Source organism: Sprattus sprattus, assembly GCF_963457725.1.
Source record: "Sprattus sprattus genome assembly, chromosome: 16".
Classification (NCBI taxonomy): Eukaryota; Metazoa; Chordata; class Actinopteri; order Clupeiformes; family Clupeidae; genus Sprattus; species Sprattus sprattus.
The window spans coordinates 29,512,679-29,536,979 of record NC_137914.1 but is presented as its reverse complement, the minus strand read 5'-3'; the positions used below and the strand labels follow the sequence as shown (position 1 = coordinate 29,536,979).

Sequence of the window (24,301 nt, the reverse complement as noted above, 5' to 3'; positions counted from 1 at the left end):
AACATGACATATAATGGGAATGCACCTAAGGAGCTCATGATTATATCAGAAGTTATGACACTGTTTTAGTTTTTTTAGGTATTGTGTAGTATTTGTGTTAGTGTGAAGACCAACGCAGTTGTAGGCAAGGCAGGACAATTTATTTAAATAATTAGAATAAACTTAAATACAAACATAGAAGAAGTATACCTGACGGTGTGTTTATCTCATTCAGAACACCGAATAGAGTTATGGCATTCCATCATCTAGTTGCTGGGTTTAGTGTGGGTCTGGTATGGCTCTGGTCCTAATCTGGTATCCGCAGACCACATCGGTGAGCTGCTGCCTTGGACACATCACATGAGTCTACCAGTATTTGTTTCCTTTCCAACACTTCAGCTGGTAAAGCACAGGCATACCTTGCAGAGAAAACTCTCTTTCATTCTCTTGCTCACATCACATGAATACCAAGTCTCTTTACACCAAGCTAGTGTGTGACATAACTAAGCCACATACACACACAATCACAAAGAGAGAGAGAAAGAGAGAGAGAGAGAGAGAGAGAGAGAGGGAAAGAGAGAGAGAAAGAGAGGGAGGGAGATGTAAGAGGAAGAGAGGGACAGAGTCTTGTTACTAAGTCAGGATCACACACACACACACACAAATACAATCACAGAGAGAGAGAGAGAGAGTCATGTAACTAAGTCAGGACCACACACACACACACACACACACACACACACACACACACACACACACACACACTCACTCACACTCACAAACACGCACTCACACACTCACACAGAGTCCATCATGTGACCTTATGCATAACCTAGCTGATTCTGAAATGAACCAGAAATCAGATCTGTTCAGGAATCATCTGTTTGCTGCTTGTTCAGCCATGACAGGAGGCCTCCTATGTAATAAATCTGTGTGTTATTGTAACAACATGAGGTCACCTATGTAATAAAGCTGTGTGTTGTTACTGTAACAACATGAGGCCACCTATGTAATAAAGCTGTGTGTTACTATGACAACATGAGGCCATGTAATAAAGCTGTGTGTTACTGTAATAACATGAGGCCACCTATGTAATAAAGCTGTTTGTTACTATGACAACATGAGGTCACCTATGTAATAGACCCGTGTGTTACTGTAACAACATAAGGTCACCTATGTAATAAAGCTGTGTGTTACCGTGACAACATGAGGCCAGTTATGTAACAAAGCTGTGTCTTACTATGACAACATGAGGTCACCTATGTTATAAAGCTGTGTGTTACTGTAACAACATGAGGCCATCTATGTAATAAAGCTGTGTGTTACTGTAACAACATGAGGCCACCTATGTAATAAAGCTGTGTGTTACTATGACAACATGAGGTCACCTATGTAATAAAGCTGTGTGTTACTGTGACAACATGAGGCCACTTATGTAATAAAGCTGTTTGTTACTATGACAACATGAGGCCCCCTATGTTATAAAGCTGTGTGTTACTGTAACAACATGAGGCCACCTATGTTATAAAGCTGTGGGCTACTGTAACAACATGAGGCCACATATTTATATTAGAAATTACGTATAGTATTTCTATAGTGTATAGAAATTACGGTAAAAAACTGTCAAATAGCAACAGTAAAAGACCGTAAAATCTAAAACAGTATATCACCGTAGTAACTACATTGAATTACCCTTCATCAAAAAACAGTACACAACTTGATTCTTTTCGCACAAAAAGATGTCGGACCAAGTTCCGTAGACAGTCGAATTTGTACCTAAAAGCTGATTGTTTGACTTTTTTTTTGCTTACATTTCTTAAAAGATACAGAGAAATACACACTGTACAATATAAAAACTCTGTTGTTTTAACTAAAAAATACGTCTGATAGGATTTGCAAGGTGTCTGAGCCGCCTATAATGTTATCATGCTACTACTTACAAGGTAAACAGCTTGCCAGTGGCGTGATAATAAAGCTGTGTGTTACTATGACAACATGAGGCCACTTATGTAATAAAGCTGTGTGTTACTATGACAACATGAGGCCACTTATGTAATAAAGTTGTGTGTTACTATGACAACATGAGGCCACCTATGTAATACAGCTGTGTGTTACTGTAACAACATGAGGTCACTTTTGGTGAGAAGCTGTATGTTACAACATGAGGCCACCTATGTAATAAAGCTGTGTGTTACCGTGACAACATTTGGCCACCTTTGTAATAAAGCTGTGTGTTACTGTAACAACATGAGGCCACATATGTAATAAAGTTGTGTGTTACTGTAACGACATGAGGCCACATATGGAATAAAGCTGTGTGTTACTGTAACAACATGAGGCCACCTATGTTATAAAGCTGTATGTTACCGTGACAACATGAGGCCACTTATGTAAAAAAAGCGACTTGTTACTATGACAACATTAGGTCACCTATGTAATAAAGCTGTGTGTTACTGTAACAACATGAGGCCACTTATGTAATAAAGCTGTGTGTTACTGTAACAACATGAGGCCACATATGTAATAAAGCTGTGTGTTACTGTAACAACATGTGGTCACTTTTGGTGAGAAGCTGTATGTTACAACATGAGGCCACTTATGTAATAAAGCTTTTTTTACTATGACAACATAAGGCCACATATGTAATAAGGCTGTTTGTTACTTTGACAACATGAGGCCACCTTTGTAAAAAAAGATGTGTGTCACTGTGAACAACATGAGCGGACATACTCATCCTTCTCTTATTTGTCGGTTTACATAACTTACCTCAAAATGTCTATAATGTGTGTGTTTGCTGCAGATATTTACCATTTACATGAAAATATATCACGTTTTTCAGCTTGGTTTTAATTTTGAAGTGCCTCTCTCAAAAGACATCCCAAAGGAAGGCTTATGCAAAATAAGAGGCATGAGGAAAGTCAGGTTTTCCCAAGAACTGGTGTGAACTGCCTGTATGTAACTTAAGGAAAGCACAACCTCCCCTAGTGCTGTGCAATGAGGGAGGGGGAAGATGTGAGAGGCAGACTGAACGGAAAAGTCACCGCTGGGGATTACAGGGCTTTTTGCTTTATTGCGCAACAACGGGAACAGGACTGTGAGTAAAAGCAAAAGTGAAAGGCCATTATCAGTTCCTGCCATCTGCTTTACTACCAGTGACCTTTATAGTGATTCTAGACACACAACTCATGCTATTAGATGCACAAACACAACGATAAGCTTTCAGCAACTTTAATCTTGAAATCAAGTAAAAAAAATGACATTACTTTATCACAGACACATAATTGGTGAGTTTACCCAGTTTGTCAGTTTATACATTTCTGTATGTCTGCAATATCTCCCATGCAAATATCCATGTGATGTCCGTGAGAACTCAGTCAGCTAAAGGCAGCATTTAACCACAATGCAGACAAGCTGCATCATTTGTAAACATGAAATACAACTACTGTATACTGTATATATATATAAATATAAATTATATTATACAATAGAATCAATTCTAATCATGAGGCGCAGTAGTTGTGTCAGTGATGGTAAAGGAGCGCCCGGTTCTGAAGTAGTTCTCGATCTCCTCCAGCGAACGGCCTTTGGTCTCGGGGACACACACACCGGTGAATATTATGTTCACCACACACACCACACAGAAGAACAGGAAGGGAACAAACAGCCCGAACGCCACCTGTTGAAAAGCAAACAAACATGTCCTCTCTGGGCCAGTTCTTGAGTGTGAGTGATGAGTGTGAGGTGATGTTTACATGATGAGCATCTAGGTCAGGGGTTCTCAATCCACCTCTTGGATCCTGCCTGCACTGAAAATATTTATATCCCACATATATACGTATATATATATATATATATATATATATATATATATATATATATACAGTATACATATAAATATATATTTCTGTTTATATATGTACAAGGTGTGGATATTAAATAATGAAACTTATGCTGTAATTCAGATGTAATGAAGAAAACTCATTATACTAAGATTCAAAAACTGGAACTTTCCCACTGAGGGTATTTAGACCATGGCCCGGGTCCAGTGAACGAGATTTTCAGATTGTTTTTGAGGCTTTTCCCCAGACACTGGGGTTTTACCCAACCTTGGAAATGCGCCAATGGAATCCCTCTTGTCCAATCAGAAATGAATAAATCATTCGATCGGATCATTAATGATGGCAGAAACTAATGAAAACAACAATGATTACTGATGTGAACTGCTTCTGATTCTGGCTCAGCCACTAATGTTGACTGGTTCAAATCTGGGCCAGAAGGTTTGATAGGGAACCACTGATCCAGGTCACCTGTAGTTTTGAAACTCTAGTCTGCGAGGTGGAGTGAAACAAACTGAGACAGCAGCTCATACCGGAACACAACTTGGGTATCAACTTGGCTGTCTCGTTGTTTTTGTGACAATGACAATAAAGTACTTTGAACTTGAACTTGCACTTAAAACGGATCTGCCACTAATGTGGATTGAATATGGCCCCGAACTGGCCCAAATTTGGAGCAGATCTACTTGAATCTGACCCTGAGACCACAGCAGCCCCAGAGCTGTTCCAGACCTAGCTGCTTAGGTTAAATTACAATGTAATTATTCCAGTTAATGATAACATACAATAACAATGAAACAGGAAGTGATGTAAGGTACTCACCACCACGTGCATGAAGAACTGTGTGAGTACGAAGGCAGTGAGCCAGCTGACCCCCACACACACCCCCGACGCTATCCCACGAGCCCCCAGAGGCAGCACCTCTGACATCAGCAGCCACGTGATTGGTCCCCATCCCATGGCGTACCCTGAGCCCAGACAAAAGAGTCAGAGGACTTAATGCTGGTGTTGGTGAGGGAGAGGTTAAGTCCGTGAAGTCCATAACTAGGGTAAGAGTCTCGGGTTGGATTGGTGTTGACTCTAATTTCCCTTGCATCACTGAATACTTGAATATTTGAATACTTGCACTGCAAAAATGCTTTTCTAACCTAGTGTTATTACTCTTATATTGAGATGAAAAAATCTAGTTGGTCTTGTTTCTAGCTAAATTGTACTTACCTAGTGCTCTTTGGTAAGGTTATTTTTGCCTATTTCAAGCAAATATTACTTATTTTAAGAAATCTTCACAAGCCAAATTTGCTTAACGCACTGGCAGCCAAATTTGCTTGTTTTAAGCCAAATTTGCTTAACGCACTGGCAGCCAAATTTGCTTGTTAAGATTTCTTAAAATAAGTAATATTTGCTTGAAATAGGCAAAAATAACCTTACCAAAGAGCACTAGGTAAGTACAATTTAGCTAGAAACAAGACCAACTAGATTTTTTCATCTCAATATAAGAGTAATAACACTAGGTTAGAAAAGCATTTTTGCAGTGTGAATACTTGAATACTTGAATACTTGAATACTTGAATACTTGAATACTTGAATACTTGAATACTTGTACTTGGCTGACACACTTTCAGAGGATGCAATTATTCATCGAATGACAGGATGGCTTTGAAATGCTTCCAAGTTTTCTGACCTCGTTATACTTCACAACAAATCCCATTGCACTTGCAGGTCATAGCTGTCACCCTCACGCTGAGTGGAATTGAATCCCAAGTGGAGGAGCAGACAACAGAGTCCCATTGGCTGTGAAAGGTGGTCAGTTCCTAGATCACATCATCACTTGGCCTCTGTGTGAGTAGAATGCGAATAACATCTAACGCCCTGGACATCTTCGTTAGCTGATCGCTGCCATATTTGTTCCGGAGGCTTCTGTTATAAAGACTAGCATTAAGACCTTAAAATATAAATAATATTCTTTAACATTGCCTGTTCAACGTGGGATTATTTCCGATGCGTGTGTTATACATTAAAAGTCATGCCTCTGCTACCTGGACGCCGGCAGCAATAGAAGTGAATCCCATTGAAAACACAACCTTAAAGATTTGGAGAGGATCTGGAAAGAGGAGTGGACCAAAATCCCTCCTGAGATGTTTATAAACCTGGTGACCAACTACAAGAAACGTCTGACGTCTGTGCTTGCCAATAAGGGTTATTCCACCAAGTACTAAGTCATTTTTGTCAGTCAGTTTTGGGGGTTCAAATACTTATTTTTCGCATCAAATGCAAATAAAGTCATAAATGTTATAAAATGCATTTTTCTGGATTTTTTTGTTGATATTCTGTTTCTCACTGTTAATATCCACCTACCATTACAATTATAGATCACACATTTCTTTGCAAGTGGCCAAACTTGTGAAATCGCAAGGGATTCAAATACTTATTTTCCCCACTGTATGTCTAAATAGATGCCATCACCCTCTTCTACTGCGTCTGACAGAAGTCTATAACTCCAGTTTCAGCAGCATAAATACAGAGAAGTCCTGGTAATGCATTTAAAAGGGTGTGTAATGCTAGCTAGACACTTGAAAAGGTAAACGTATATATCTACATCATGGTAGGTATTATTTGTGGTAAAAAAGTAACAATCTATAACAAAGTGATTCGTTATCTTACATACTCTATAGAAACTATTAAAAGAAGATTCAATGAAATGAACAAGTTCTTATAGTCTTTGGTATTTTTGTCATTTAAAGATTTGCAATGATTTCTGGGTAATATGTATGTTGTTGTCCGGTGACAATACGATATAGCTAGTTTAGGCGCAAAATCTGAACGTCAAGACCGACATGTTGACTGTACACAGCAGGCCTGCAAGCCGAAACGATGCCTTTCAAACATAAAAGTGGTGATGCATTGTTGCTTTTTCAATGGACAGGATAGCCAGACCATTCAGCCTCTCCTGCTCCTCAGGTAGGTCTTAATGAGTTTCAATTTGGAAAAGGGTCGCTCTGCTGTTGCCACTGTCAGCATCTTGGCAAATTGAGAGACTAGCCATATCGTACTGTCTCGTCACATGAACAAACATACATATTACCCAGCAATCATTGTAAATCTAAAAATGACAAAAATACCCAAGAAAATAATAACTTTTTAATTTCATTGAATGTTTTTTTTAAAGTTTCTATAGTGTATGTAAGTTACGCATTTCTTTTATAGATTGTTACTATTTTCCCCACAAATAATACCCACCATGATCGAGAAAACTTTACCTTTTCAAGGGATTATATAACATTTGCCACCTTTCAAAATATAATATCAGTTCTTCACTGGACACAACTGTGATTGAGTGGTGGAAACTGGAGTTAGAGACTAGAGGAAGGTTACACGCCCCCAAGTGCCACTGCTCCACCCCCTTCACTTAAGGCCCTGGTCCAAACTGTTATTAATGCATTTGAATACATTATATTATAAAGAACTTTATATGGGAATCTACATTGAAAATTAGTTGAATAACAGTATTATAATGAGACTTAAGCATTTCTCAGTGAAATTGAATTGGATTTCATGTACTATATAGACAACGACTGGATGTACATTTTACTGAAATAATTGGTTTTATAGCATAACGGTTATGCAAAATCAGTATAAATCCAATGTTAAATTTACTGGTTTACAATGTTATGTTCTGTGAAGATGTTTATGGGCCATTCTACCGAATTCGTGTAATATGCAGTCCCTCAACAATAAAAACTATTTACAAAACAATTAGGTATCTAGGCATAGATATTTAATTAGAACATGTTATGGTCTATATAAACCCAATGCATTACATGAGATAGTGATAAGCTAAATATATACAAAATCATCATTTATAGGGTACTTTCTATTGGGAAGTAGCTGTCCCCAACCCTGACATCTAAATTTCAATGCCTTTAAATAACACTTTGATTTTTTTTTAGATTTTTTTCAATGATTTAATTTCAAATTTAATTCCATATTTGTTCCGGAGGCTTCTGTTATAAAGACTAGCATTAAGACCTTAAAATATAAATAATATTCTTTAACATTGCCTGTTCAACGTGGGATTATTTCCGATGCGTGTGTTATACATTAAAAGTCATGCCTCTGCTACCTGGACGCCGGCAGCAATAGAAGTGAAAGAAGCAGTAGAGATTTAAAAACCAGACAGTTGACTGTGGTCAGTGGTCTGTATGTCAGATTTCATTCTCTATCTACTTACCGTGTGTGACCCAACTGGCAGCTTACCCTGGAAAACACCTAACTGTATTCATTCAGCAGTCATCTGCTTCAGAGACTTTTGATTGTTGCAACAAAATGTACCAGCACTGTAAAAAAAACTGCCATCGTTTTGACAGGAAAATTCTGGCAGCTGAGTTGCCAGAGCAATCCTGTAAAGAATACATCCACCTGTAAATCTCTTTACAGTGCAGCATGTACATTTAACATTTTAAACCTGTATATTCAACATTGGATATTTGCAGTATTTACGTCACTGTTATGTTGTATTGGACAAGTTTGTTCAGTAAATGTAACATTTTAAGCCTGTATATTCAACATTGAACTTTAGCTATATTTACATCACTGCTATGCTACACTGTAAAACAAATCCTGTTTACTGGAAAAAACTGGCAGCTGTGGTTGCCAGAATAATTCAGTAAATAATACTGCCAAATCGTAACCATCTTCACAGAGCAATATGTATCTTTAACAGTTTATAATGTATAATATTACATTGTAAACCAGTACATTTAATATTGGATTTATGCTGATTTTGCATGACCATTACGCTATAAAACCAGCTATTTCAGTAAAATGTACATCCAGTTGATGTCTATTGTACATCAAATCCCCTTCAATTTCACTGAGAAATACCAAGCAAACAACATGATTTAACTGCTTAAATCTCATTATAACACTGATTATAACACTGATTTTTTTTTAGATTTTTTTCAATGATTTAATTTCAAAGATCTTTATGATTGGGTTGAAACAGAACTTGGAATATTTAGATTTATTGTGGGTTTAATTTTTAAATCAATTTACTATACTCAAAAAATCATGTCCCTAGTTTTCATGTCACTACCGAAACACAAGAGTTTTAGTTAATTGGCTGAGCCTGTGTTTTAGCCACGACTCTGCATTTTTGACCATGCAGTGACACTGCATCTCTGTCCCTCATGGTTGAATGGTAAGTAGCTAAATCCCATAGTTTTTATATAAATGTGTTCCAAAGTCTGAAAATCGACGTGTAACCTTAAGAATTGTCACTACCGAAACGCATGTTTTCTTCAATTAAGTAAACCTTTTGGGGTTTCATGGAAAATCTTATGTTTGTATGTGTGTTCACCTCTTCAAAGATGTGTTCGAAAGCCGTGTGCTTGCTAGAATTCTTTATTTATGCTTAAAGTTAGCTAGAATTGTCACTACCGAAACAGTCACTACCGAAACATATGGTAGTGACCAGATGATTTGGGTAGTGACAAAATGAAATGGTAAGTAGTTCAATCCCATAATTTTTAAATAAATGTGTTGTGTGGACTAAAGGGCGGCCCAGAGCACCTTTTGGATGATTTTGGGAGAAAAATGAACATCCATCCAACAGTGCAGTCACTACCGAAACAGTGCAGTCACTACCGAAACAGATAAATTGAACTTGAAAATTTGGTAAAAAATTAATTTCTATGGATTTCATTGTGAAAACCTTCAAGAAATATTTGTAAAAATACACTTTAGAAAAGGGAAGGAAACAAAATCTGAACAGGTCAATAATAATACTTTTTTACTATAGTAAATGTGATGTTTCGGTAGTGACAATTTTTGGAAGAGGAAAAACATTCCGACACATTCTGAAAATACAATATAAAACTTGACTGTTCTTTTACTAGATATGTGTACTTTAGATATGGTACAATATACATACGGACAAAGTTTGGGGAATAAACCATAAAAAAATTCAAAATATATCCGACATGACTTTGCATCAATTCGGTAGAATGGCCCTTATACGGTTTGGCCGTATTTTTTACAGAATTATTCTGGCAACTCAGCTGCCAGATTTTTCCTGTAAAAACAACAACAAAGAAATACTTTAAAACTAGAAAATGCATTTTCTGAAGGAAATACCAGTGCATGAAATGCAAAAGTTAAGAAAGGAAGAAGAAAAGAAAGAAGAGTGAAAGAAGGAAAGAAGAAAAGAAAGAAGAGTGGAAGAAGGAAAGAAGAATGGAAAGAAGAGTGAAGAAAGGAGAGAAGAGTGGAAGAAGGAAAGAAGAAAGGAAAGAATAGTGAAAGAAGGAAAGAAGAAAAGAAAGAAGAGTGAAGAAAGGAAAGAAGAGTGGAAGAAGGAAAGAAAAGAAGAAAGAAGAGTGAAATAATGAAAGAAGAAAGGAAAAAAGAGTGAAAGAGTAAAAAGGAGTGGAAGAAGGAACGAAAAAAAGAAAGAAGAGTGAAAGAAGGAAAGAAGAGTGAAAGAAGGAAAGAAGAGTGGTAGAAGGAAAGAAGAGTGAAGAAAGGAAAGAAAAGTGGAAGAAGGAAAGAAGAGTGGAAGAAGGAAAAAAGAAAGAAGAAAGGCAAGAAGAGTGGAAGAAGTAAAGAAAAATAGAAGAAGGAAAGAAGAAAGGAAAGAAGAGTGGAAGAAGGAAATAAGAGTGAACAAGAGTGGCTCTGGATAAAGATATAAAGAGAGAGTGAAAATATTAAAAAAGGAGATAAAAATGGAGTGAAGAAGAGAGATTGAGTGTGAGAGAAAGAAGACTGAGAGGGATAGAGAGAAAGATGGAGAGATGGAGAGAAAAAAAGTGGAGTATGGAAGGTGTCTTAAGGTTCCTAGTTACAGTTAAATCGAGAGGGATAGAGAGAAGAGGTTCCCTTGGATTTGGCGCAGGTGTCAGTGAAGCACAGGTGCTAGCCAGTTTAATGACCCTATTATGATGTCATAATGGCCCAATGTAAGTCAATGGGAAAATTTAGATTCGTTTTTCTTTAATATCTTAAAAAGTATAAAGTTTAGAAAAGTGAAAAATACATAGCACAAGTGTCCTTTACAAGACCTACGCAGCAAAGTTTGAATGAAGGTTCTACGTTAAGCGGTTCGAGCTGAATTAATCGCAGAAGTCGGTACAAAGAACTAGAAAATGCATTTCCTGAAGGAAATACCAGTGCATGAAATGCAAAAGTTAGGAAAGGAAGAAGAAAAGAAAGAAGAGTGAAAGAAGGAAAGAAGAAAGGAAAGAAGAGTGGAAGAAGGAAAGAAGAAAGGAGAGAAGAGAGGATGAAGGAAAGAAGAGTGAAAGAAGGAAAGAAGAAAAGAAAGAAGAGTGAAGAAAGGAAAGAAGAGTGGAAGAAGAAAAGAAAGGAAAGAAGAGTGAAAGAAGGAAATAATAGTTGAAGAAGGAAAGAAGAAAAGGAAAGAAGAATGAAAGAAGGAAAGAAGAAAGGAGAGTGAAGAAAGGAAAGAAAAGTGAAAGAAGGAAAGAAGAGTGGAAGAAGGAAAGATGATTTGAAGAAGGAAAGAAGAGTGAAAGAGAAAAAGAGAGTGAAAATATTGAAAAAAGGAGATAAAAATAGAGTGAAGAAGAGAGATTGAGTGTGAGAGAAAGTAGACTGAGAGGGATAGAGAGAAAGATGGAGAGAAAAAAGTAGAGAATGGAAGGTGTCTTAATGTTCCTAGTTACAGTTAAATTGAGAGGGTCAGAGAAGAGGTTCCTTTGATTTGGCGCAGCTGTCAGTGAAGCACAGGTGCAAGCCAGTTTAAAGACCCTATTATGATGTCATAATGGCCCAATGTAAGTCAATGGGAAAATTTCGATTAGTTTTTATTTAATATCTTAAAAAGTATAAAGTTTAGAAAAGTGAAAAATACATAGCATAAGTGTCCTTTACAAGACCTACGCGACAAAGTTTGAATGAAGTTTCTACATTAAGCGGTTCGGGCTGAATTAATTGCAGAAAAAGGTAACAAGAATAAGAAGAAGAAGAAGAAGAAGAAGCCTAGGAATAACAATACAGGGCATTTCATGCACTGTAATAACTAGAAAATGCATTACCTGAAGGAAATACCAGTGCATGAAATGTAAAAGTTAGGAAAGGAAGAAGAAAAGAAAGAAGAGTGAAAGAAGGAAAGAAGAAAGGAAAGAAGAGTGGAAGAAGGAAAGAAGAAAGGATAGAAGAGTGAAGAAAGGAGAGAAGAGAGGATGAAGGAAAGAAGAGTGAAAGAAGGAAAGAAGAAAAGAAAGAAGAGTGAAGAAAGGAAAGAAGAGTGAAAGAAGGAAATAATAGTTGAAGAAGGAAAGAAGAAAAGGAAAGAAGAGTGAAAGAAGGAAAGAAGAAAGGAGAGTGAAGAAAGGAAAGATGAGTGGAAGAAGGAAAGAAGAGTGAAAGAGAAAAAGAGAGTGAAAATATTGAAAAAAGGAGATAAAAATGGAGTGAAGAAGAGAGATTGAGTGTGAGAGAAAGTAGACTGAGAGGGATAGAGAGAAATATGGAGAGATGGAGAGAAAAAAAGTAGAGAATGGAAGGTGTCTTAATGTTCCTAGTTACAGTTAAATTGAGAGGGACAGAGAAGAGGTTCCTTTGATTTGGCGCAGCTGTCAGTGAAGCACAGGTGCAAGCCAGTTTAAAGACCCTATTATGATGTCATAATGGCCCAATGTAAGTCAATGAGAAAATTTCGATTCGTTTTTATTTAATATCTTAAAAAGTATAAAGTTTAGAAAAGTGAAAAATACATAGCATAAGTGTCCTTTACAAGACCTACGCGACAAAGTTTGAATGAAGTTTCTACGTTAAGAGGTTCGGGCTGAATGAATAGCAGAAAAAGGTAAGAAGAACTAGAAAATGCATTTCCTGAAGGAAATACCAGTGCATGAAATGCAAAAGTTAGGAAAGGAAGAAGAAAAGAAAGAAGAGTGAAAGAAGGAAAGAAGAAAGGAAAGAAGAGTGGAAGAAGGAAAGAAGAGTGAAGAAAGGAGAGAAGAGAGGAAGAAGGAAAGAAGAGTGAAAGAAGGAAAGAAGAAAAGAAAGAAGAGTGAGGAAAGGAAAGAAGAGTGGAAGAAGAAAAGAAAGAAGAGTGAAAGAAGGAAATCATAGTTGAAGAAGGGAAGAAGAAAGGGAAGAAGAGTGAAAGAAGGAAAGAAGAAAGGAGAGTGAAGAAAGGAAAGAAAAGTGAAAGAAGGAAAGAAGAGTGGAAGAAGGAAAGAAGAGTGAACAAGAGTGAAAGAGAAAAAGAGAGTGAAAATATTGAAAAAAGGAGATAAAAATGGAGGGAAGAAGAGAGATTGAGTGTGAGAGAAAGTATACTGAGAGGGATAGAGAGAAAGATGGAGAGATGGAGAGAGAAAAAAGTAGAGAATGGAAGGTGTCTAAGGCTGAATCCCATTTCTCCCCCTACCCCTTCGTCTTTCCCCTTCCCCTCCGTTTTGCGCGTTCATGTGGAGGGGTAGGGCTGTCCCAATTCACGTTAAGACAGAGGGGTAGGGGAAGGGGAAGCGCTTTCTACCCCTCCAAACAGAGATTTTCCGAGGGCTCACTTCAAACGGAGGGGTAGACTGATTTCCCTCAATGCATTGCGAACCCGTGATCATTAAAGAAAAAACATCGCGCGAGTCCATTTAAAAATGTCGGAAACAGCAGGGAAAGCATCACACAAATGAAAGTATTTTCTTTGTAATTCATGATTTTAAAACTTGTTTGATGAAATGTTGCATTGTGTAAATAACAGCTGCAGGCGCCATGTTTGTTTATGTCTGGTGAGTGACAGCTGTCGCTCTCCGGTAACGTAACAGCTGACGCTTCGTACTGATGACGTACGTAATTGTTGAAGTGCTATCCCAATTCGAAGGGCTAGCGTTTCAACCCCTTCGGCTACCCCTCCGTTTGAAAAAGCGAAGGCGAAGGGGTAGGGGTAAGGGTAGGGGTAGAGATTAGAAATGGGATTGGGCCTTAATGTTCCTAGTTACAGTTAAATTGAGAGGGACAGAGAAAAGATTCTTTGGATTTGGCGCAGGTGTCAGTGGAGCACAGGTGCAAGCCAGTTTAAAGACCCTATTATGATGTCATAATGGCCCAATGTAAGTCAATGGGAAAATTTCGATTCGTTTTTATTTAATATCTTAAAAAGTATAAAGTTTAGAAAAGTGAAAAATACATAGCATAAGTGTCCTTTACAAGACCTACGCGACAAAGTTTGAATGAAGTTTCTACGTTAAACGGTTCGGGCTGAATTAATCGCAGAAAAAGGTACGAAGAATAAGAAGAAGAAGAAGAAAATGCCTAGGAATAACAATACAGGGCATTTCATGCACTGTAATAATAAAAACTAGAAAATGCATTTCCTGAAGGAAATACCAGTGCATGAAATGCAAAAGTTAGGAAAGGAAGAAGAAAAGAAAGAAGAGTGAAAGAAGGAAAGAAGAAAGGAAAGAAGAGTGAAGAAAGGAGAGAAGAGAGGATGAAGGAAAGAAGAGTGAAAGAAGGAAAGAAGAAAAGAAAGAAGAGTGAAGAAAGGAAAGAAGAGTGGAAGAAGAAAAGAAAGAAGAGTGAAGAAAGGAAAGAAGAGTGAAAGAAGGAAATAATAGTTGAAGGAAAGAAGAAAAGGAAAGAAGAGTGAAAGAAGGAAAGAAGAAAGGAGAGTGAAGAAAGGAAAGAAAAGTGAAAGAAGGAAAGAAGAGTGGAAGAAGGAAAGAAGAAAGGATAGAAGAGTGAAGAAAGGAGAGAAGAGAGTATGAAGGAAAGAAGAGTGAAAGAAGGAAAGAAGAAAAGAAAGAAGAGTGAAGAAAGGAAAGAAGAGTGGAAGAAGAAAAGAAAGAAGAGTGAAGAAAGGAAAGAAGAGTGAAAGAAGGAAATAATAGTTGAAGAAGGAAAGAAGAAAAGGAAAGAAGAGTGAAAGAAGGAAAGAAGAAAGGAGAGTGAAGAAAGGAAAGAAAAGTGAAAGAAGGAAAGAAGAGTGGAAGGTGGAAAGATGAGTGAAAGAGAAAAAGAGAGTGAAAATATTGAAAAAAGGAGATAAAAATGGAGTGAAGAAGAGAGATTGAGTGTGAGAGAAAGTAGACTGAGAGGGATAGAGAGAAAGATGGAGAGAAAAAAAGTAGAGAATGGAAGGTGTCTTAATGTTCCTAGTTACAGTTAAATTGAGAGGGACAGAGAAGAGGTTCCTTTGATTTGGTGCAGGTGTCAGTGAAGCACAGGTGCAAGCCAGTTTAAAGACCCTATTATGATGTCATAATGGCCCAATGTAAGTCAATGGGAACATTTCGATTCGTTTTTATTTAATATCTTAAAAAGTATAAAGTTTAGAAAAGTGAAAAATACATAGCATAAGTGTCCTTTACAAGACCTACGCGACAAAGTTTGAATGAAGTTTCTACGTTAAACGGTTCGGGCTGAATTAATCGCAGAAAAAGGTAAGAAGAATAAGAAGAAGAAGAAGAAAATGCCTAGGAATAACAATACAGGGCATTTCATGCACTGTAATAAGAAGAAAATGCCTATGAATAACAATACAGGGCATTTCATGCACTGTAATAAGCAGAAGAATAAAAAGCCTAGGAATAACAATACAGGGCATTTCTCTGTCCCTCTCAATTTAACTGTAACTAGGAACATTAAGACCAAGGGCGTCAGTTTGTTTTTAGAAGTGGTGGGGACAATAACCATAAGCTTGAGTGTGGTTTGAAAAGTGCTGGGTACCCTTATGTAAGCTATTCATCCATTCAACGTTGCATTACAATATGCTCTACAGTGTATTCTCAGGTGTTGAAAATCCCATTCGAACAATAAAAGATCGTGTTTTGGCTTGTATTGCAAAACGGTGTTGGGAACACCAGGGTATTGGCTCGGGATATGTAATACTAATACACATAGGACAAAGAACAGAATTGGCAACTTAACACTTCTCTTGACAGCAACAAAGTTTACCAGACAATCAATTTCAGACTGTGAAGGCCAAGAGTGTATGAAATGAAACGGGGTACTGAGCATCAACCAGCGGCGTAACAATGACTAGACTTCCCTTACCTTCGTAACGTCAGAAGCAATGATATTGCATTTCTGCGAGACGCAGGCTAATGTAGGCTACTTATGATGTACAATACACATTAAGGGTTGCTACAATATGTTGTCATGAAAACACCAATGAACACAGTATTTCATCGATCAAACGGATTTTGGAGAAACAGTGTAAAATGAGCAGTAGACAACACATGGGGGAACATTAATACAACTTCTTCAAAGGGGGTTATCAAACATTATTGTGAATTACGAACATTTACATGGATTTATTGGAACAGCCGCTCGACAGCGCCTGCTGCAACAAAACAAACTTCCTCCAACAATATCTTATTCTTTTAACGACATTGAAACGAAACAATACATTTGAAGTAGCATTAGGCGTATTATAAAACGTAACATGCATGACGTTTAGAATGGAAAGGAAACAATAGCAGAGCCATGCACACCTCGCCAAAGGCTAATGTAACCAAGTGGTTATCCACAATCTGAGCTTTTGCTATTTGTTGCACTCATGACTGCTGAGAGATCGCTGCTTGAAAAGCAGGACGTGAACTATAGGAGTTGACAGTATATCAGACAGTAAACGCTATGTGATTAGCCTACCCTGGTGGGCCTAATTTCCGTTGGGCTGGGGGTCAGAGACGTAGTGTTCTCCTGAACACTCTTCGCCACAAATCCAAATGAAGATAATTTGGGCAGTTTTGCCACCCTTTCATCCTGCTCGTTGCGTTCATACCGCTTTCTACAGCCACTTTTGTGTTTGAAGGGCATGGGGGAGCCTACTTATCGCTTACTCAACACGCAATGCAACACAACACAGGGTGGGAAACAATCGCAACAATTGTGGGTGGGCTATAGAATCTTTGACAACAAAATATAGCCTACTTCCTTGCGATTTTTCATTCAGCAAAAGGCAAATGAGGCTAAATTAATTATTTGCTGTTGTCAAGACTGACTATTGTTAAAATGGTAATTGGGCAAGTGATAGCTCATAATTATGAATAACTGTCACCGTAATTGAGAAATGTTTGCGAATTGATGGGAGCAGATCATACAAAAGTTATAGAATGGACGATTGCGGTTGAGTATGTGGGGATTTTACCGGTCGCAATTGGTTAGCACATTTTTAAGAGTGGTGGGGACAAAATTGAAATCATGAATAGTGGTGGGGACATGTCCCCCCCGTCCCCCCCCGAATCTGACGCCTATGATTAAGACACCAATATTTTCACTCTCTTTTTCTCTTTCACTCTTGTTCACTCTTCTTTCCTTCTTCCACTCTTCTTTCCTTCTTTCACTTTTCTTTCCTTTCTTCAGTCTCCTTACTTCTTTCCTTGTTTCACTCTTCTTTCCTTTCTTCTTTCCTTCTTCAACTATGATTTCCTTCTTTCACTCTTCTTTCTTTTCTTCTTCCACTCTTCTTTCCTTTCCTCACTCTTCTTTCTTTTCTTCTTTCCTTCTTTCACTATTCTTTCCTTCTTCCCCTCGTCTCTCCTTTCTTCACTCTTCTTTCCTTCTTCCAATCTTCTTTCCTTTCTTCTTTCCTTCTTTCACTCTTCTTTCTTTTCTTCTTCCTTTCCTAACTTTTGCATTTCATGCACTGGTATTTCCTTCAGGAAATGCATTTTCTAGTTCTTGTTACCTTTTTCTGCGATTCATTCAGCCCGAACCGCTTAACGTAGAAACTTCATTCAAACTTTGTCGCGTAGGTCTTGTAAAGGACACTTATGCTATTTATTTTTCACTTTTCTAAACTTTATACTTTTATTAAATAAAAACAAATCTAAATTTTCCCATTGACTTACATTGGGCCATTATGACATCATAATAGGGTCTTTAAACTGGCTTGCACCTGTGCTTCACTGACACCTGCGCCAAACCAAGGAACCTCTTTTCTGTCCCTCTCCATTTAACTGTAACTAGGAACATTAAGACACCTTCCATTCTCTACTTTTTTCTCTCTCCATCTCTCCATCTTTCTCTCTATCCCTCTCAGTCTACTTTCTCTCACACTCAATCTCTCTTCTTCACTCCATTTTTATCTCCTTTTTTCAATATTTTCACTCTCTTTTTCTCTTTCACTCTTGTTCACTCTTCTTTCCTTCTTCCACTCTTCTTTCCTTCTTTCACTTTTCTTTCCTTTCTTCACTCTCCTTTCTTCTTTCCTTCTTTCACTCTTCTTTCCTTTCTTCTTTCCTTCTTCAACTATGATTTCCGTCTTTCACTCTTCTTTCTTTTCTTCTTCCACTCTTCTTTCCTTTCCTCACTCTTCTTTCTTTTCTTCTTTCCTTCTTTCACTCTTCTTTCCTTCTTCCCCTCTTCTCTCCTTTCTTCACTCTTCTTTCCTTCTTCCAATCTTCTCTCCTTTCTTCTTTCCTTCTTTCACTCTTCTTTCTTTTCTTCTTCCTTTCCTAACTTTTGCATTTCATGCACTGGTATTTCCTTCAGGAAATGCATTTTCTAGTTAACATTTATATTTCGTTAAGTATTTTAACACCACCAGGTTGTAATTTAAACTGCATTGCATTGCTTCTTGTATTACAGTTTTTCTTCGTGTAAATAACATCTATCTATAAATCCAGGAATCTCTGTGTGTCAGTCTGTCAGTCTAGGGCGTATCTCACTGACGGTAGTTACGTTAGTTATGAGATTTCGCATGTAGCTTACGCATGTCATGAACCTGTGCATCCTTGATTTTGAAGATTTTTGAATTTATAGTTCGCGAGGTATTTGTATTTTACCGTTTCCCATAGGAAACAATGGGTTATCGTTTCCCCTCCCGTCGGCACTATGGGTAGTGACGTCACAAGCAAACAATATACGCGTAGTAACTATCCTGCCTTCACTCAAAGTTCAGAATACCGTTGGATAGAGGAGGTGAGGTCCGCATTCAAATTCTTCTTGGTGAACAGATACAGACTTTTGCTCAGGTAATCTTAAGAAAGTGATTGATTTGATCTATTCGTTTATTTTTAAGCTTCTTTATATTAAGTTTCAAAATAATGTAGCTTACGCATGTCATGAACCTGTGCATTCTTGATTTTGAAGATTTTTGAATTCATAGTTCGAGATAGCCTATTTGTATTTTACCGTTTGCCGTACGGTGCAAACCCATGTCACCGTTGTAGCGGTGTAGTACTCCACTCTTGCGTTGTGATTTTGATTGGCACCCAGCCTTTTATTCATACACTCTGACAGGTTTAATGAACACAGAGCAAAGGCGATCACACACAGTATCTTCCGAATGACAGCCTCTCCCAGCCAGGGTAAATGCAGACTGAGGTTTATAATATTGTTAACCTTTCCTGCACTGTCCGTCTCTGACCGTAGTCGGAGATTGCAGGGGAGACTGAATTCACTGCTCCAGGGCCGAAGTATCAACTGTTTAAAACTTCAGGGTTAATTCCCGTACTCTTACTCTCTGCTGCTGGTTAGCAAATAACGCCACTGTATTCTTTGTTAGAGGATTTATTCACTACACACCGAAATAACTTTACAGCACATGTATTTCTCCGGTCGCTCACACAAAAACCATTCCACAGAATCACCTCTCTTCTCGCTCTCTCATCCTCGCTCTGCCACACCCACCCTGTACGTACGGCTCTTAAAGGAGCAGCACCATTTTACAACAATATTGCAATAATGAGAAAACAAAGTAGGCCTACAAACGAATTACAACAGATACATCGGGACACTTTTTGTGAATGATGTCATAGTCATAGAACAGTCGTCGTCATAGATGTTACCCCCTACGGGCACTGCACTAGTTTCTATAAAGAAATATGCATATTCTTACTTTAAAATGAACAATTATATTCCGTTTAGAATTGTACCAAAAAATGTTGAAATAAGCAATACTCTATTGTATTTCTATTTACAGTTTTTTGATGTCACGATTTTACGCCATTTCACTGTGAATTTTAAGGCCATTTTTTACAGTGAGTGACTGCGCTGCAAAGGACCGTACACAAACTAACCAGCCTGAGTTAATAAACCACTCTGCTGTGGTCAGTGGTGCAGAGTCCCCCCTGGCCGCATTGCATCGTGTTTTAATGATTAAATGGAGAGGCAGTGTATCCAGGGCCTGGCTCTGCCCATGGATGTGTAGACCGGTGTTTGTCAAGGAGTTATGTTATGGAGACCCATGTTGAGGAGAGTTTGGAACTAATTGTGCTGCTCGGAATACAAAGTGTATGGTGGTAGAGAATAAATGTTTTAAATGTTCAGTACTATCCCCAGGCCAGGCCACTTCAGCAGTCAATACAAGTCTGAACCAAAGAGCAAAGACTCTTCCCTCATCTGGCACGGATCTGGCACGGACCTGCACTCGTAGTGTTTTCCAGAGACTCACCGAATATGATGACCATGGTGCTGATCAGAGGGATGAGTGTGAGGGGGTCAAAGGTCGGGGTCGTCTGAGAGGGACTCTCGACCCAGCATAGCAGGGGGGTGCTGGTGTTGCCGTGGTGACTAGGCGGCACGTAGGTGTACATGGTCATGGCCAGCATGGACAGGAACATGAGGAACCCTGGGAAGCACAGGCAGAAGGACAGGTGATGCTGTAGGCCACTGGTTGAGCTATGTCTTATAAGGGGTTTGAGGTCGGAATAAACTCATACATAATAATAATAATAATGTAATGGGGTTGGTATAATGTTTCTCGTACATAAGTTAACAATAAGACAATAAGACCCATGAAAGTAGCGCATTTGGTTGGATTTGAATAGGCAAGATCTCAACAGAACTATTGGACTGGGATTAATATGTCTCCTTCTGGTTACTGAAAATGGCCCAACATCGTCATTATCTTTCAGCTTGATACGACCTGACCTTCGAAAAATAACATCGCTGGACTGGAGTGCATTTCTGCAACTCAGACCTGGAGAAAGATGGGATCTATATAAAAACCTTGATCGGGTTGGCATGAAGGGACCTACCTAACATTCAACAATATCAGTAGGGATTGACAGAGGGAATAAGGCACACCTGAAGTGAAGAGAAGGGCTTTCCTGCCAGCCTTGTCCATCAGACTGGCTGCAATCATCACGGACAGCAGCCGCACCGCTCCAACCAGAGCTGCATCATATCGAGGCTCCTAAGCAACATCACAGGGGGGATGGAAGGATGATGAAAGGATTACGAAATGAATAGATGTATTTTTTAGATATATTGAACAAATATTGAACACAGTAATAATAATATTAATCAGTATAAACTATCATATTATCTATAAATGTTCTCTTGTGTTCTTTTTTTAAACCAACTCTTTGTATAGAAATGCCAATTTGAAGAGAGAGAGAGAGAGAGAGAGAGAGCGATAGAGAGAAATAAACAGATAGATATGATGTCCACAGCGTGAGCCAAGGCTGATACGCTGAGACAGAGAGAGAGAGAGAAAGAGAAAGAGAAAGAGAAAGAAAAAGACAGAAGTAAATGGATATATATGATGTCCCCAGCGTGACCCTTGACTATGGTGTGCTGCCCACCAGTGTGATCTGTGTCTGGTGGAAGATGGGCTCCAGGTAGACCAGGATAGGGGTGATTCCAGTCATCTGCTGCAGGAATCGCATCCCCACTGAGATCAGGATGGGCTTGTAGTAGAAGGGCTGACGCAACTCTGCCCAGCCTATACCACCCTGTCAGGAGGCACGCACACACAGGAGAGATATACATCATATACATATACATATACATATACATATACATATACATATACATATACCTAAACATATACATATACATATACATATACATATACATATATATATATATATATACATGTACATATACATCTATTTCTCCCGCCATCTCTCTCTCTCGCTCTCTCAACTCTGCCCAGCCTATACCACCCTGTCAGGAGGCACGCACACACAGGACAGATATACATCATATACATATATATATATACATCTCTCTCTCTCTTTCTCCCTCTCTCTCTCTCAACCCTGCCCAGCCTATACCACCCGGTCAGGGAGCACGCACACACAGGAGGGATATACTTTCTCATCCCTACTCTCTGTCTCCCTTGCTCTTTTTCCACACACACACATACACGCACACACACACACACACACACACACACACACAAACACACACTCATGGAGACATGCAAACACATACACAAGCGTGTGCAGGTTGTGCAGACATAGTATTATAAGAAAGACATGAAGCACGGCAGGGCATTTTGAGTGCGAGCAGTTGAAAAGAATCAAGCATCTTTAATATCCAGAGGCAGGTGCTATTATGGAAAGGAGTCTACAGAATGTGTGAAATATGGCAAGGTGTGTGTGTGTGTGTGTGTGTGAAAGCGTCGGCAATGTGAGAGACAGCCTGCAAGGTGTGCGAAACAACGCTGTGTGTGTCTGTGTGTGTGTGTGTAAAAGGCAGCAGAGTGCACCATGGGAGTGTTAAAAGGCAGTGCGTTTGGTACCAGGGTGTTGACGCTGTGCTGGATGCGGAGGAACTCCTCCGTGTACTCCGCTCCTCTGAACCACTCCAGCGCTCGACGTGCCTCCTCGTGACGGCCCTGCGTGATCAGGAACCGCGGTGAGTCCGGCATGAAGCACAGCAGAAGCACCATCATCATCACCGGTACCTCCCCGACAACCGCCAGCCAGCGCCAATGCAACACCAAACCTTCACCACAACAAGAAACTCATTTGACTCCTGAGGTCACCGTTTCACACACAGAAATCAAATCAGCCTGCAGCTCTGAGGCACATTGAAAACATAGATTACACAGCAGATAGCTTTGCTATTGGGACACATTGTAAACTCTAACTAATGAAAATAGAATAGAAATGTCAGATTTTTTATTTCATTACTATTACTACTACTACTACTATCACTCTTACTAGAATTAAAAGATGTTAATACATTTAATTAATTTAATTAATAGATGTTAATAGATTTAATTAATTGAGGAAATATATGGTAATATATTTCAATAATTTAATTAATAGAAGACTTTCCGCAGGCTATTGAGAGAGCTGCAGGATGTTACCTAGACCATAAAGGGCCAATGCTCCAAACACTGCTGTCATCTGGGGACAGGATCCCAATTTGCCTCTCACTTTGGGGTGTGAGATCTCTGAGACGTACACCTGACACACACACACACACACACATACACACACACACACACACACACACACACAAACACACACACACACACACACACACACACACACACACACAAACAAACACAAACACAAACACAAACGCAAACACAAATGCACACCAAATCAGTACAACAGCAAACACCCTCCGTAGAAACAGTGATGGCAGTGAATCAGCTGTGTAGTCAGTCACCAGTGGTCATCATCACCAGCTGACCTACAGGTATTGAAGCTGCGGTCATGCCCGACGCGATGCCCGTCAGGAACCTGCCAAGGTAGAGCATCCACACGGCCTGTGCCGCCGCCAGCACCAGGTAACCCACGGAGGATGGCACAGCCGACAGGATGATGCTGAGCTTGCGCCCGACCTTGTCGTTAAGCAGCATGGCACTTAGACCCCCGGCCACCGCCCCCAGTGAGAAGATGGACTGCAGAAGGTTGTGAAAGGATAAAATTTAGTGAAAGCCTCTTGTGAGTTTCCAGTTCAGCTTCAGTTCACATTTCACTTTCTTCACTTCTTCATCAAGATTCATTAATAATTAACAAAATATCACTGGGTTTCAAGGAAACAACATACAAATAGAACAATACACAGGAAACCAAGCAGAGAAAGCTGGTGTTTCCAGTTCAACTTCACTTTAAATTTGACATAGTTTTTCTTGTTTTCAGTTCACACCTTTATATGTCATTGTCCTTCCATCCCATGTGTGAGCAGTGAGCACAGTAACTATCGAAGGCTCAATGCAAATACAGTTGGTTTGACTTGACATTCTGCTCCAGTGGTGATGAGCAGAGTCTCACGCAGAACACATTTTTTAACAACAACAAATTTATATTTGGCACCTACAGACTGTGAGATTCTAACGGCAACAAATGTTTTGGAGAGGGGGGTCTTGTTCCAAATGCACTGAATAGGGTACCGTAAATGGGAGAGATGAAAGAAACACCACAGAAACCTAGAGAGCTGCTTACCCCAAACCATGAGATCTGGTGGGTGTCGAGCTTCAGCCGAGGGTCATCGCCCATCTGCAGCTGGGGGATGACAGGGGAGGGATACACCAGAGAGAACCCAAAGCTTAGGTTCCCCAGGACTGCAGAGAAGGCAGCCAGGTAGAGCCTGGCATTACTGAAACAGAGACAGTATGTTTGATAGGAAGGGTAAGCTGTATTATTCTAGACAACCTGAAATATACACAGGACATCCAAATGAAAGTAGATTGTCACACATTGTCTTTACTCAAAGCAAAACTTAAAGAAGACAAAACTAAAGAAATTACTTTATGAGAAGATTTTAAACACAACTCACCTTCTCTTTAGGGCTTCCCTTGGAATGAGGGGGGTGTTCTCATCCAT

General features: G+C 39.0%; 1 protein-coding gene across 1 annotated transcript; it reads right to left on the bottom strand.

The window, feature by feature from the left end:
- Positions 1 to 3,475: 3,475 nt before the first annotated feature.
- On the bottom strand, positions 3,476 to 24,301 carry slc2a6 (solute carrier family 2 member 6; the record flags this gene model as incomplete). Its single annotated transcript, XM_080853887.1, has 10 exons — positions 3,476 to 3,655; positions 4,638 to 4,783; positions 20,182 to 20,358; positions 20,817 to 20,925; positions 21,317 to 21,466; positions 22,261 to 22,466; positions 22,834 to 22,933; positions 23,170 to 23,376; positions 23,921 to 24,074; positions 24,255 to 24,301. 10 exons carry the CDS (start codon positions 24,299 to 24,301, stop codon positions 3,476 to 3,478), a joined length of 1,476 nt encoding a protein of 491 aa, XP_080710013.1.